Genomic DNA, 17,147 nt, shown 5'->3' with positions numbered 1-17,147 from the left:
TTTGATGCACTTAATTGGTGTACACTGTTTCTATACAAACATTTTCTAGCTTCGCTTTCAAATTTTATTTCTTTTTCTTTCCATTTCGTTTATTTTTACTCAAAAAATAATAATTTTTCCCATCTCCTTCCCTAAAAGTAATCGAACTGAATCGAATATTAAGTCTTCATCAATTAAACTTAAATTTATTACCAGGATCAAATAAAATGATATCGTATATCATATCGTGTGTTGAGAGCTGGAGAACGACTTTTTGAACAAAGCTATAAAAATGATTGCTTTCCCTCAACAAGCTTATTAATGGTAGTACAAAGTATAGGTTAGGTAGGAAGGAAGGTTGGTATTTGTGTAATGGAAGAACGATTTGACTTTTGGCAAGGCGTGCGTGCGTAAGGGCGAAGAAGGCTCCCAGCGCCAGTTCGGATGGAGTTGTCATCAGCCAAGACAACAATGTTTATAGCCATGAAGCCGCTGGTCGTATTCTGGTCTTGATATGAATTTTTATTTGAGTTAAGCCATTTGAAAATGTTTTGTTTTCTTTCATCTTGAATATACATAAGTTTAAGTTTGTTTAGCTAAAGTATAAAGTTTCTATATCTTTACGCAACTTGACACTCAAGAATTTAAACATAAAAAAGTTTATACTTTTAATTATTATTATTATATTCCTATTTTCAAGAAGTTTCGGATTTTATTCAAAAAGTTGGAATATCTAAGCTGTTGTTTTATAGGTAAGAGTTTGATGTTGTTTTCTTTTTCCAAGAAAAAAGAAAAATTAAGTTAGAGTTTAAACGGATTTAAGTGGAAATATTTCTTGGAAAAATCTCTCTATCGGAGAACTTGAAGAACAGGAGTAAATTCAAAATTCATCAGAATTATTAGATCTTTTCTGATAATAAAACCATTTTAGAACCATGAGGGCATGAATTGCTGAGATTTTTTTTTCCTTTTTAAAAGGTCAAGCTGACACTTATAGAAGTTAGCAGAAGTCCTATTTCGTTAGTTCTTATTAAAGGGGTTGAATTTTTTTCTTTAACACAAGTTAAGGGGTGGAATTTGATAAGGCGGTAAGTGATTATAGCATTAAGGCGATTTAATTCAATACAGTTGAATAATTTCCAATAAAAATTGTCAAAATAGCGATTGCCATGGTGAATTTTGTAAGAAGATTAATAGGACATGGAAATCAAAGGACCTAATTTACTTCATTCTGATCTTCATTTTCATAAAACAGTTATTTTTTTGTATAACTGGATGCACTATCATTCAAAAGTCTGTCTGAATTAATCGCATATGCTGATTATATTGACATAATCAGAAGACCTCGGTTTGATATTTATGGGGCTTTTGTAAGTATTGAAACAGAAGCGTCAAAAATGGGTTAAGCAGATAGTGAGAACGGTTGCCAGTTTGGTCGTTTACGAGCAAATTTGGTCATAATTTTCTTACTTGGTCGCATGGTCATTTCTAATTTCATTTGGTCCTTTTTTTAAGAAACTGAACAAAAATACAAGCCTTAAGTACTTTTCATTTGTAAACGGCACATAAATGTATTTAATTGAACGCACCCCACAACAAATGCACACGTTGAATGCATTCATTACACAATTTATTGACAGATGGCTCAACATCTCAAAATCATAACATCTCAAGATCAAAAGAGCTTCAAGATGAGAAAAATAACCATAAAGTTTTGGTCTGCAAAATATTCTTTTAAATTAATTTTATATACATTTTACTGAGCGATAATATTCGATATCCTGACATAATAATATGTTAACATATTGTGATCTTAAAAATCCCGTCTGTCGATTTGTCTTGTTTAAATGGTTTGCAGGCTTTCGTGTTTTATTAAAAAGTTGCCATTATTGTTGAATTGAAGTTGAATTATTCTCACAAATTTAAAAATGACCAACAATATTTTGAATATGATGAAATAGTTTGATTTCAAAATCTATTTCTGTTAACGATATTTTTTAGTCGAAAACCAATTTTTATAAAAAAAACCGAATGTTGGATTTTTATTAAAAAATTACGGAATGTCGGAAACAATATTTTTAAAAGAAATTAGTTTGAAGCCAATATTTTTTTAATTTTTGATATTTGAGTCGAAAGTAATTTTTACCAACTTTTAGAAAAGTTTTTTTTTTAGGTTTTTGTATTGTTCAAAAAAAACTATAAATTGGATTTTTCTTTAAATTTTCCCAGATGTCAAAAACGTTATTCTCTGTTGCATACAATTATTTCGGAGATATCAGTTTTTTTCGTTCTTCAAATATTATTATTAAAATATTAAAATTATTTTTTTTGTCAGTTTTTTTGATTTATACAAAAAACGTAAATTGGATGTTTTTCAAAATAACACTTGTTTGTTATCACATTACAAAAGATTTTATAATATACAATTTAATTCAAGTCGCTAGCATTATTCTTTCGTGAGCTATTTTGGGTCAACCAATTTTTTTTAACTGCTGCACTCAATTTGTTTGAGAGTCCTTTCTGTATCTCTCTGTATTATTATTTGTATAACAAAATTTATTCGAAGTCGATATCTCTACTGATCTACGGATCGATTACAATAACTTATTATGGAAAGTTAAAAACCGTTGCGGACAAATATTATTTTGGTCCTTTTTTGGTACGATTGATCATTTTTATTTTCAGCTTTGGTTATGCAAATTTTTATCAAGTGGCAACCGTAGTGAGAGCAAAAATAAGTACATAGTGTCATCAAGAAACTTTTAATTAAAAACAACGATGCCTCTGTCAAAACATCACCATCAATGGACGTAACTTTGAGATAGTTAAGGACTTTGTCTACCTATTCTCTGCTATCAACACCAGCCAGAGGTGCTGAGATCAAACAAGAATTACTCTTTATTTCTTTATTTCATCCCTTTAACTGCTATATGGTGAAGAAGCATAGACTATGAGAAAAGAGGATGAATGACCTTTGGGTCGTTTCGAGAGAAAAGTTAATCGCGTGATCTACGCTCCCGTATGCGTAGAAGGTGATGGGAGGAGAAGAAAGATGCAAAGACGAGCTGTACAGCGTCTTAGATTAAGCCAGAAGGCTAACAGTCCAACGACTCAAATGACTGAGTCACTAAAAGCGCATGGAAACCAATGCTCAGACCCGGAAAGTATTAGAATTCATGCCGAAAGTACAGCGTAGTAGAGGAAGACCGTGGATCAGGTGGCGCGCACAAGTGGAAAGTTACCTCACCCAACTTAAAGTTCTCAACTGGAGACAACGAGCTTATCTAGAGACCGAGCTTGAGAAGTTTGTTGGCCAAGGCCAAGTTCACACAGGACTGTAACCAAAAAGGATGTAATGCATATTTACATACGAACCCACATAGACCAAAATAAGCTTTGTCAAAAAGTTCATCGGCTTCAATATTTAATTCTTCATTCAGCTTGACCAAGTTGGTAGTAAATTAAGATCCTAAAACATAATGTGGTCTGGGCGATGACCAGAAAATTGAATGAAGTTAACGCTTTTAAAAAAAACCAACACAGAATTTCGGTAGAAAATGTTTGCGATTTGAAGACGTTTCACGTTTTTGTTCTTTACAATGATGAAATTGTTGAGTTTGTTGAATAAATTGACAACGAAAATGATAGTTCGATGATTAGAGAAAAGAGTGCGTTCAAAAATTGATTACAAAATTGTCCAAAAAATGCATGAATTTGCAAAAGGAACATATATCGACAATCTTTAAAATTTCTTATGAATAGTGAATGTACTAATTGTTTTAATTGCCACGATAAAATTATAATTCAAAAACTTTCTTTATTAAACTAAGATATTTTAGATTGTATTCACGAATGTTCTTACGATGAAAAAAAATGTTATTACCTTTCAAACTACTCTACACTCTAAAGAATGGCGTTCTTGACACCAAAAATAGAATTGATAGTTATTCTTTACAAAAATTAAATTTCTACTGAAAATTCTAATAAATTGGTTCAAGTTCTTGATTGCCTCGACATAAAAGAAATTTAAAGTACAATTTTTAAATGCAGACTTATCAAAGTTTTTATAAATGAATATTTGACCTATTATAGATACAACTCAGGCTTAAATTTTTTAAAGCACTTATCAGCGATTGTTCTAAAGGGTGATTTTTTTGAGGTTAGGATTTTCATGCATTAGTATTTGACAGATCACGCGGGATTTCAGACATGGTGTCAAAGAGAAAGATGCTCAGTATGCTTTGACATTTCATCATGAATAGACTTACTAACGAGCAACGCTTGCAAATCATTAAATTTTATTACCAAAATCAGTGTTCGGTTCGAAATGTGTTTCGCGCTTTACGTCCGATTTATGGTCTACATAATCGACCAAGTGAGCAAACAATTAATGCGATTGTGACCAAGTTTCGCACTCAGTTTACTTTATTGGACATTAAACCAACCACACGAATGCGTAAAGTGCGTTCAGAAGAGAATATTGCGTCTGTTTCTGAGAGTGTTGCTGAAGACCGTGAAATGTCGATTCGTCGCCGTTCGCAGCAATTGGGTTTGTGTTATTCGACCACATGGAAGATTTTACGCAAAGATCTTGGTGTAAAACCGTATAAAATACAGATCGTGCAAGAACTGAAGCCGAACGATCTGCCACAACGTCGAATTTTCAGTGAATGGGCCCTAGAAAAGTTGGCAGAAAATCCGCTTTTTTATCGACAAATTTTGTTCAGCGATGAGGCTCATTTCTGGTTGAATGGCTACGTAAATAAGCAAAATTGCCGCATTTGGAGTGAAGAGCAACCAGAAGCCGTTCAAGAACTGCCAATGCATCCCGAAAAATGTACTGTTTGGTGTGGTTTGTACGCTGGTGGAATCATTGGACCGTATTTTTTCAAAGATGCTGTTGGACGCAACGTTACGGTGAATGGCGATCGCTATCGTTCAATGCTAACAAACTTTTTGTTGCCAAAAATTTAAGAACTGAACTTGGTTGACATGTGGTTTCAACAAGATGGCGCTACATGCCACACAGCTCGCGATTCTATGGCCATTTTGAGGGAAAACAATTCATCTCAAGGAATGGACCGGTAAGTTGGCCACCAAGATCATGCGATTTGACGCCTTTAGACTATTTTTTGTGGGGCTACGTCAAGTCTAAAGTCTACACAAATAAGCCAGCAACTATTCCAGCTTTGGAAGACAACATTTCCGAAGAAATTCGGGCTATTCCGGCCGAAATGCTCGAAAAAGTTACCCAAAATTGGACTTTCCGAATGGACCACCTAAGACGCAGCAGCGGTTAACATTTAAATGAAATTATCTTCAAAAAGTAAATGTCATGGACCAATCTAACGTTTCAAATAAAGAATCGATGAGATTTTGCAAATTTTATGCGATTTTTAAAAAAAAAAAGTTCTCAAGCTCTTAAAAAATCACCGTTTATCTATTATTTTTCTTTAAAGATTTAGTGTGCTTTAAATCATATACTAGGCGTAAATCATTTCACATTCGTGTTGTGCGGCTAAAGAAAGAATCCCTGTACTTAACAGTACATTCGAAATTGGTTGCATTCTGTACTATTAATACGTAGGTGGAGCTTAATTTTTTTAAAACTTCGTACAATAACTTTACTTTAACTGTATTGACATTGCCAGTCAAAAAATATCACATTTTTGAGAGTTATTACCCTCGTGTTGTTTTTGAAAGATTTGTCCTTATGAAAACATGAATTAATAAGAGTTAGTTTTTCCACGTTTGGTGTTGAAATTTTTCTTTAGCAAAATTAAATTTTGGTATAGCACATTCAATAATAAAAAGATATTGAATGATGGATTTAGGTGAATAACACTAAAACTGTACAAATTTTAACTCTATGGATGCTTCAAGATGAACCATATCTAACAAAAGTTGTTCGAGCTCGAAAGTACTTCCGAACTATCGGTCCTCTGTTTCGTTTCTATATAACCCGGCATGTCGCCATCATTCCTCTTGAGGAACGCTTTTTAAAAATGGTTTGTACGCAGCCTACTGTTTCGCACAAATGTCTAATTTGTGCTTCTTTATGGGTGCAGCACTTGGAAGGTTACTTCAGCCATAACAAGAAAGCTGCAAACCTTCGTGAATAGATGTCTTAGTAACATCCTAAGCATTTTCTAGCCAAACAGTATATCAAATGAGGTTATTCATAGAAGGACAGGCCAGGAACCTATAGACTCTATTATACTAAGGCGTAACTGGCAATGGATTGGACATACGCTTCGAAAAGGTAACGAATGCAATGCATGCCAAGAAATGCAGTGAAATCCGCTCACACAAGTAGGAAGAAGAGCTTGACGACCGAAACACATCACCGGAAACTGTACACGATGGCGCGTAGGCGTAGTAGAGGCCCTATGCCCCTTAAGTGGTTCCCGACGGACTTAACAGGTCTGTGGACCTAAGTAAGTAAGTAAGTATATCAGTTTTACAATAAAATACTAAAGAATATAATTTGTCGACTTTTACACAGCTTATTCTTGTTTCCAAAACTGAAAAATAAATTTTGTGTACAGTGATTTTCTTCGTAAGAAGATTATAAAATTCTGGACAGGAATAAACGTTCTAGACTTATAAAAACAATGAACAAAAGTCAAAAGCTCTTATAAAATTTTGGACGAATAATATACGAAGAACAACTTTCCTCCAGACAGAATTTTCAATGTAGATGAAAGTGATATTTCTGTGGTTAAGAGCAAATTAACACAGATAATTGCTTCACGAGGAAAGAAGCAAGTGCCTTCAGTGCCTTAATTGGTGCAGAGCGGTGCTCATTAATTACAAATATGACCGATTTTTTGATGAAAGGTGCTCCATCAGGTTCAATTGGTAGGATTCATAATTTAAAATGAATTCAAATTTAACGAATGGTTGAACATTTTACTGACAAAAACTAGATCATCTAAAACTTCGCCAGTGCTTTTGATTTTTGATAGCTACTTGAATAGACACTTGAAAAGGTACGGAAGTCATGTATTCATTCATAAGCTTGCCCCCTGACACGTCATATTAATATGCAGCCACTGGACAGGACAATTATGGGACCTTTGAAAGCCTATTACAGCGAAGAAATCCGGTGATGATAGCTACATTCCGAAGAGCTGGTGTCAAAATGTATCCATTTTGGTAAACGAGTTTAAGGTCACAGGGATATTTCCATTTAACAGAAATGTCTTTTTTAAAACTGATTTTATTGACGAAGAAGCTCAAAAATCTCAACCATCAACACAACTGTTAGGTTTAGGAGTTTCAACTATTTTTGATGGAACTTCTATATGTCAACCTTCTAATCTTCTGTTACCATTACTGAAATCAGTGACGTGGTTGAAGATTGTGAATCATCTACAAGTCAACAGCTGTTCTTGTTGCTAATGTCATGGTCACGTCGATTCTCAGCTATCTAACCCGGAGAAGCGATCAGGGGATGTAAGGCTTCATTGTCAGCGCGAAAAGTAAACATTTAATATAAATAAAAGAGTAAGAAGACGTCGCGACGAGACGTCGGAGTCGCGGTGCTAGAAGAAATACCACGGTTGGTGGATGTGATGCACCCGAAGGCCGTGGGAGATGTGGTGGGCGTGGTGTGAATACTGGGAACAAAAGTGCATAATAATTAGAATCATCATCTGAATATCCAATACAGATATTGCAGGATTTTAACTTTACGCAATTTAATGCGTACAAATGAAAGAAAATAATGAAACATCATGGTCGCTAATACTTTGTACCTTTTTAGAGTTGTTTTATAGACAACAAAATTGCTTTGATAATATCAATTTAATTGAATTAACTAACTCTGGTAATGCATTTATTTTCCTTTGTTACCAAAACAAAACCCCTATAAAAGTTCCTTTATATAAAAGATTAAAATTATATTACGTTACTTACCCACAAACTGGTATCCAATCACTGTTAATATTTCTGGGTTCATGTTGGAAAATAATCTCAACATGTCCCACATCCAATGGCAGATCTAATGGCTCCCTCATGTTATCATTTGAACGATTCGATTGAAATAGCCACGTCTGGACAACTCGGGATGCCAAGATATAATCAGTGTCTTTAGAGTCACTGAAATTGAATTAAATTAAAATTTAAGTTGAAATAAAATTATTTTTACTTCAATAAAAAAATAATTAAATTTTATAAAAATTAATTGCACCCCAAAAAATAACATTCGCAAGAGGAAAGGATCCAAAATGTCTAGGACAAAAATGGAATCGAAGTTGTGAGTGCATCTCTCTTTCTCTTTCTGTCTGATGATGGGAACTAGGTCCTGCTGTGTTGTATGTTACTTTAATTTGAATAAGCCCTCAGGCTTGGTGTGTCTGTGTCCGTTATCGTCGTAGTTGTCGTTCTCGTTGTCATCATCGTCCTCGCCTCATGTCGCTGTCGTCGCATCGGTTGCTTGGTCTTCCTCGTAGTTGTCCTTGCTGGACGAGGATACACACAGATATAGAGAACGTGTATTCTCTGCTATAACGCACTTGCACTAAAATAATTATTATTTTTATTATGAGTTGCATTTAAAATATTTTGTCTGTGAAACAAAGACTTTTTAATTGGTTTTTAATTCAAAGGAATAGGTACATTAAACAATGCGTTTCGAAGTAAGGTATGTAGATATGTAGGTAAGGTAAGGTACCTTCCACTTGAATTTGAATAAATCCATCTGTCGTTGTGTAGATAGGACACCCTTTATACAGAGTACAGCAGTTCATGTAAAAGTTTGTTTCTTCTAATTTTAATGAAGTCTACTCATTGTTTTGTGACATCTTTAACCAACAATGGAACACACAGCAGCAAGAAAAGAGACACAAAGAATCATCAAGTCTGAACTAAAATTCATTAACTTTTGCTACACCAACTTCTGTATTGAAATTTCTCTAAAATTCATTTCTGGGGGTGCAACTAAATCTTAACTAAATATAGAAAGGTGTTGTACTCGTTTATTGTATTGCAAGAACCTAAGCAAATTGTCATCAAAAACTATACAATATTTTGTGTCTTTGGCATTTATAATTTCAAAAGTTACAGATACTATTTTGACAATGATGCTATATTAGTCTGACGACGAGCGACGCTGCTGCTGAAGGCTGCAATCTTATATCAAACTTATATGACTTACGACTTACCTGCCACGTGAGAAATAAGTTTTGGGTAGGAAACTTTTCAAATTTTTGTACGATATCACTGAAGCAAATATTGTTGAATTCGCCATTATGCTGAGAAGAAGTTTTGAAATAGTAATATCCATATAAAGTTGGTCGGAAAATAAGTCATCGCTAAAAAGAAAAAGATAGTTTGATAAGTTTTGAAATTATTTAATTAAATTTGTCATTTAAATGTTTTCTATTAAAAAAAGTCGAAAGAAAAAATAATTACTATTTGGTCAAGGTTCGAATCTCAGTGACGGACGATAGAAAAGACGATAAGTATACCACAATTAAAGGTATCTGCACTCGTAAAACATGTGTAATTCCAGCCTTGTGGTAACACAATAAAGTTGTTCTTTTTTTGTGATATTCAAAGCCTACCAAAAAATAACATTCTAAGAAAATAATTGATCTTTTGTTTTTCTATTCAGTCTATTTTTACACTCACATAAAATACAGGCCAAACGTAGCAAACTTATGTCATCATGCCTAGGGTTTGATTTTATGATTAATTTAAGATTGTTTTTTTTTTTGTTAACTGAGTTTTTAATTGCACAAAACGTAGCACATACAGGTAGTTAAAGTTTGATTTTCAATCCAAATTAAAAAAGGAGCGTTTGGTTTATAAAAGTGGAAACCCCTTTTGTATGAAATATTAATGAGTATTTGGGTTCTTCATAATAACTAACATTTATGAAACCTGATTGTTGATTTAGCATTTTTGTATTACTTTTTACATACACATGTTTTCAAAAACAAAAATTTTACCTTCGGTTTGATTTTTGTTTGCAGAAACTACGATTGAATTAGGTTCTGACATCATCAGTCTTATTTTAAAAGTAAAAAAATAAAGCGTGAAGTTACTTCGCATATCAAAGAGCGGAGTTCAACGTGCCATTTAGCGGCATAGTGAAACCAGACTTCTTGTCTTTCAGGACGGTCAAATCTACATCTCAACAAGATGATCTGCTAATAGAAACAACAAAAAGAGGCTGGGATGCAGCCTTAACTTCTCGTGCCGTCTGTCTATTTGCTTTGCTTAAAAGTTTGTAGGTTTTTGTGTTTTGTTAAAAAAAGTTGTCAAATTTAAAAACTACCAACAATATTTTGCATATAATGAAATAGTTTGAATTCGCAATTCATTTTTGCTGACGAGATTTTTAGTTCAAAACCAATTTTTACCAATTAAGCATTTATTAAAAATTTGTATTTTTTTAATAAACAAATACAAATTGGATGAATGAAGTTAATTTGAAGTTAATACCCGTGTTTTGTTGAAAAATCTATCAATGGTATAGTAAAATTTTACACGAATAACAAAAACAATATCCGAAGTATGAATACCTACTTCCGATAAAAGTTAAAGTAGAATCTTATCAGGGATGGATTTTTGACATTTATACAAGTCTCGAATTTATCTTATTTGATTTTCTTCTCAAATTTTGGTACCCTTGATATTGCATTTTATACGAGTCTCAAATTGATCTTATGTGATTTCGTTCTCAAATGTTGGTACGATTGATATTGCATTTGTATCTCGATGGCCGTGTTCGTTGAGTAGTTGTGCATTTGGGATCATGTGTTTTCCATTGGGGAAAAAATCAATCTGTTCTGTTGATATTATTTAATTTTTTTAATGAAAATGGACCAACTGTTCTTATTTTGCAAGAGAAAACAATACAAAGATAATTGTGTTTTGCTATGTTTCCAATAAAGGTTTTTGTTTAGATTAAATATATCTTTTTGGTGTTTCCACCGCACAAGAAGATTTGAAAATGATACAGAGTGACAGCACTTTCTAAAATGCAAATAGTGTTTCTTATAAAGTGCAAGTGAAATAGTTTGATTCGTATTGCGCAATGAAGAACTGAATAGTTCGGTACCATATAAGAATATCCTACCTACTCCATGTGCTTTTTTTTAAATTTGATTAAAACAAAACTATATTTTTTGTACACAACCATGCATAAAGAGACCATAATGCATTATCTGTAAAACCAACTCCTCCACACGGGTTTTTCTTCATTAGTTTTGACTCGACTCTGATCACCGATCAGTTTCAAGCTCGCTTCAACACCACACATTAGTGTAGTAGTTTACAACCAAACCCCCTTTTTGAAGTTTTTATTTTATGTCAAAACTTCAATTGATAAATCAACTCTTCTTTTAGAATCTCAATTTCCAGATGTTTTGTAACATTTCTTCTTGAAAATTGTCTTTTTATTAGTTTAAGTTAGTTATTTTTGCTGATGTTAATTTTTACATTTGGTTTTCATAAAACTTTTTTCTATTTGGGTTTTTTTTTCATTATTATTCTGACAGGTCTTATTTCAGTTGTACCAATTTTTAAATACAAAAATCTGGCTACTGCTGATGGGTTTTCTTGGGAATGTTCTAGTATACTATTTATAGAATGCCAAAAAACACGGGTAATATATATCTTCAATTGTTCACAAGATATCGAAAACCGAACACAATTTGTACACCACTTTATTTTTTTATGAAAAAACGGACTGTTGTGTTTTAATGAAAAAAATTGCTAAATGTTGAAAACAAACTTTGATATGAAATAAGTTGGAAGCCAATATGTATTTGAGTCGAAAATCAATTTTTACCAAGTTTTAGTATTGTTTTTCTTTTTTGTTTTTATTTTTTGTAAGAAAACTGTCAATTCGATTTTTCTCAACATTTTTCCGAATGTTTAAAACAATATTTCTTATAAGATAAAATTAGCCGGAAGCCATAGTCTAAAATTTTTGAAAAGATAATTGTGTAGAAAATAATTTTTTACCAACTTTGAGTAATGTTTTGTTTTAGTTTCTTTATTTTAAAATTTTACCAGATTTTAAAAACGCTATTTTTTGCTACACAAAATTGTTTTGAAGATAAAATCATTTTTTGTTCGTAAACTTCAAATATTTTTTAGCAGTTATTTTGATTTGTTTGGTATCACGTTACAATCAATAATATAAAATTTAATTCAAGTCTCAAGCGTTATTGGTTCTTGAGATATTTAGGGTTACCCAAAATGTTTACCTTTTTTTAAATGGTTATGGTAAACAAAACAACCACGCAATTTTTTGAGAGTCCTTTCTGCATTATTATATGTATAACAAAATTTATTTGAAGTCGATATCTTTATAGTTTCTTAAGCTATGGGCGACGAAAAAACGTCACGGACGTACGAATGTAGTACATAAGCGTGCACAGACATCTCTCTAAAAATCTTTTATTTCAACCCTTGAACCTTGAAACGTCGAAAATTGTCAAAATTTTCGATTGGACAAATCGGAGCCATTACAATAATATCCTATGGGAAGTCCGATTGGAAATATATGAAGAAAAGTCCATGTCCTTAAAAAAGTAGTAAACGTAGGCTTAGAGATGCTGAATTTTTTGGCACGGTCCTGTTCGTAAATAGCACTTCTTTGGTCACAAAACATGGTGGCACGCTTGAAATGAGCCTAGAAAGAGTACAAACTAGATGGAAGAATAATTAAGCAGTTTTATGAGGCGTTGAATTTAAGTTCGAAATATTTGACACAAAACTAAGGCGTTTTGTCCTGAACAAAAGTTGCTTCTCGACTGTAACTACATGGTCCCTATCGTCAGACATGGAGGTGGTTCTGTGATGGCGTGGTCTGGGGATATTTTTTGTTGGGAGATACAGGGCCCGACAAAAGGCTCCCCATATCCATCTTGTTGGAAACAGACTTCTGTGCGGTTCCTAGTAAACTGATTTAAGTTTGGTAGGAGGAAGGTCTCAATCATGTGACAGTAGCGATCCGAATTAACAATAACTGTTTGCCCATTTTCCTCGAAAAAATACGGATCTAACACTACAAATTCAGCAACAGCACACCAAACTGTCACATAAGGGCTGTGAAGTGGAAGTCGTTGATAAATTTCTTGAGGATTTTCTGTTGACCAGTATCGGAAATTTTGTTTATTCACAGTCCCCGATAAATAGAAATGGGCCTCGTCCGGCGAAATTCAAATAGCACCAAAGGGATATTTTGAAAAATGTCTTCAGCTCTGCAGAACCACCATTATACATTTATAAAGGATATATTCCTTTACGACAAATGCGCGATGCTTACCGTGCCACGCCATTATGATTACTAAAAACGGCACGTAGACCTCTATCTATCTATACCCGGAATACCATTTTATGCCAGACCCTGTATAAGAAGATATTGGAAAGAAAGCCTTTGATTTTGAAAGGATTAAGAATGTATGAGAAAGGCTTCTTATTTTAACAAAACAATGACCATAAACACATGTCCAGACTTTGTTAATATTATCTCAAAGATAAAAATTCATATCTGGAATATAATCGAATATAAATAAAAAGGCTTTTTTGACGTGAAGAAAAGTCGGTTCCAGCCATTTTCTCTTTTTGTTAAATAAACTGCTGTGTCAACAGCAAAATACAAATATTTGTGTCTTATTTTATTCTTTTATTGCTTCTTCTATTCCAAACTTTTATTTTAACTTTAAATTTTTTTCCGTTTTAGAATTTGGGTTTTCTCTTGAAATCAAATTGAACTCAAACTTTTGACCCGTAGTGTAGGTTCACATCAGCCTTGGAGGTTGGAACGAAAATATAGACATTTTGAAATTATATACGAAGTAAAGTTTATGGCTACAAACTAATGGGACTTACTCAAAACCAATTATCCAAGAACACTTTGCATTATTTCGAACTTAGAAAATCTTAAACTAAAATTGAACTATAGGGGTTTTAACTTATGTGTACTCGTCTTCAAGATATTCCATCAAAACTTAGCAAGTTTCCTATGTTATGACTTGAGATAACATCATTTTGGCTGAATGCGTTTTCGAGTTAAGATTTTGGTCAACGATATATAAGACTCGATGCTGTCTCTAGATTATTATTTACCATCAGAATACTAGGAAATTGTTCTTCATATAGACTATACACAGTTGTATTTTGAAATTGTTTCCTGTAACGGATTTCCTGCAGCATCGAGTGTAGTAGTTGTCAACATTTCTCATTGTATAGCAACATACAAATATAATGTTGTACTTGAACTCAAAGTTATTGCCTTATAAAATACAATTATGGATTCAATAGAAATTTGTGCTTCTTTCCTTGGTTAAAGAGTTATAGCAAAAGTAAATTGATTGAAGGAACTCATGTTTAGTTTTACAAGAAATTTTTTGTTTATATTTTGAAATGATTATGGAGAAAACCATTGATTTGATTCAAAGTTATGTATTAAGTCGACTTAAAATCAATCGAACATTTTAAGTGTTTTATGAGAAAAGAATAAAAGATGGCAGATGTGTCCCTGAACAAGGTTACGACTCGAATCTATGAAAATTGAAATTATAAAAACATATCTTAAAATTTGGTCTCAGACTTTAGAGAAAATATTGAAAAAAACATCAGTATCAAAATGTGCTTAATTTCTGTTCTCCCAAAATTAAATTTCTCAAAACTAACTTTATGTCAAATTTTATAAAAATTCAAAATTTAATTAAAGTTTTAGTAAAAATGCATTTCAGATTATTGATACAAATTTGCAAAATTTAAAATTGCTGTCAACAGTTTTTTTCAAAATTAAAAAAATGGTTATTCTGTCTCTCAAAGCATTTGGAAAATTAACGTAAGGTATGTTTATTTCAACATTTCAAAGCTTGCAAGAAATGACAAAGTTTAGATATGTAATATCGAACACCTTTCTGAATTAACAAGTGTTTTTTTAAGAAGAAAAGTTGGAAAACCGATTTTTAACTGCCGACCATTTTCTCATGCCGCTATTCGAAACATTGTATTGAACAAAAAGGCTCACGATAAGTTGAATGGATACATCTTTTAACAAAACTGCAGTATTTAGAGTCACGATAATCAAGTGTTGACACATTACTACCAACCACGAAAGCTGAATGTTTTGGTTAGTTGGTACTTTAAGAACGATGATAGCTATGGTTTCAACAAGACAGCTGCGGGGCAATATGTCACACCACACAAGTCGAGCCACAATTATTTATTGAAGAAAGCATTTGGTAACCGCATAGTTTCAAGTTACGGACCCAATCTAAAAACTTAAACTTAAATTAGACTGTTGAAAAATATTAATTTATACTTTTTATATTATCCTTTCATGAATTAATACAAGAGTGAAATTCATTATAGATTTCAATTAATTGATTTAAGGGGCTATGTACACCATAATTTGATGTGTATTCAATGGTTTCTGGAATCTTATACTTAACGACTAAAACTAAAGTTTAAACTACCAAGATGAAATTTGTCCGCTTATTATTCCAACAATAAAACAAAACTGCAAGTACTTCCTTTGATTTGTCAAAGAAGGAAGATTTATGAGAGAAATGTATGAATATCATGAAACCAAGGAAGGGATCGTAGACAAAAACGCAAAAATCTTTTCTGAATGGCGTTCGAAACTTCAAACTAACAAGAATCCAACATGTAACTTAAAATGATTGGAACTGTTTTGGGTGTAAAACTCATGGTTTTACATTTGTAAACATTTAAAACAAGACATTTATTATTTCACCATTCCCTGAATAATATTAAGTCTTCTTGCAAGAGAAGACAGTCAGATGTAGTCATTTTTTTTTAAATTTTAATGTCATCATCATAAATTAGGACAGGAGAATTTTGTATGATTGAAACCAAGTCATTTATAAATAAAACAAATAGAATAGGACCAAGGTGACTACCCTAGGGGACACCAGAATTCACAACAATAGAACTTGAACACGCATTACTAAATTTAACACAATAATGTCTACATTGCAAATATGAGGAGATGCAATTTATGAAACTGTCATTAAAACCTTGCTGTGATAGTTTTACGACACAATTTTGCTGAAATCAGTGAAGATACAATCTACTTGTTCACGTGTGCTAAATACGCAGCACATTTCTTTAAAATGGATTACTGTACATCGTCGGGACAGGACTAAAACATCCGTCAAGTTGTAGGACACTATTTAGGACACTATCTTCACTTATAACGAAATTGATAGAATTTAAGTGGGGGAAATGTAAAAAAGTCGTTGAGATTAAGCGTTATAAATTAAAACAATATCCAAACTATTATGCTATTTTCGGCTGTTAGGAAAAGAATTCGATTTTTTAAATAAATTCTTATTCTCGTATTATCAATATATAAATTAACCCAAAAAGCGACTCAAAATCGTTTTGGGTACTCTTTAAGGCTAGACCGAAATTTTAATCTTTTCTACATGGAAAGATTAACATTTGGTATGGAATTTGAAGATATAATATCTAATGGATTCAAAACAATCTTGTAACCTTTTAGCTAAGCTCTTCCAAACATCATACAACAGCGATAAAAATTCATAATTGATTTTTGTTTAAATGATTTTTTCGAAAAGGACATCCTGGAGAGCTTTCTTGATATTGATATTGAAGTAAAAAAGCAGGATTCGAATTAATATCTTCTTTTTCATTATGATATGGTGCGCTATGTGATCACTCAAGTCAAATCAAAGCTATCATTTATTGATCCGATTTTCAGAAATGGATAAAACATTTGGTTAGTATTTACAGACCTATCTTAAAACTTTTAGTTGTATCAAAACTGCTTGAAAAAGTCATAATGTAAAAGCTTTACTTTTCACTTGCTAATTTTTTGTATTCGTGTCAACATGGGTTTTGAAAGGGTAAATTTAAGTCTTTTAACCTGCAACTAAATGGAAAATGGCAAGCGAGTTGATATTTTGCTTTTTGTTTTTACTGATTATAAAATTCTTAAAGTGGACTGTATTAAAAATCTAGGAGTATATATTAATTCAAGAATGTAAGAATTGAAAGGTGTTTTTTTTGTTCATTGTTATGTAAAATGTAAGATAATTAGTTAGTTAGTTTGTAATCAGCATATATTTAATCAATTAATGAATAAGAAGCAAATTTATTCAAAAAAAAAAGGAATTACATTCAAGGTTCTTCAAAATTTCAAA

General features: G+C 32.3%; 1 protein-coding gene across 1 annotated transcript in view; it reads right to left on the bottom strand.

The window, feature by feature from the left end:
- LOC129954275 (uncharacterized) overlaps positions 1 to 17,147 on the bottom strand; it is a 214,844-nt gene that overhangs the window by 38,082 nt on the left and 159,615 nt on the right. The window contains exons 15-16 of the mRNA XM_056068118.1: positions 9,147 to 9,296; positions 7,900 to 8,082 (exon numbers count right to left, since the gene is read on the bottom strand). Of these exons, the coding sequence (XP_055924093.1) occupies positions 7,900 to 8,082; positions 9,147 to 9,296 (333 nt within the window). The remainder of the gene's footprint in view (positions 1 to 7,899; positions 8,083 to 9,146; positions 9,297 to 17,147) is intronic.

The sequence above is a fragment of the Eupeodes corollae genome, chromosome 1 (assembly GCF_945859685.1).
Source record: "Eupeodes corollae chromosome 1, idEupCoro1.1, whole genome shotgun sequence".
Lineage (NCBI taxonomy): Eukaryota > Metazoa > Arthropoda > Insecta > Diptera > Syrphidae > Eupeodes > Eupeodes corollae.
This window is presented reverse-complemented; position numbering and strand designations above follow the sequence as displayed.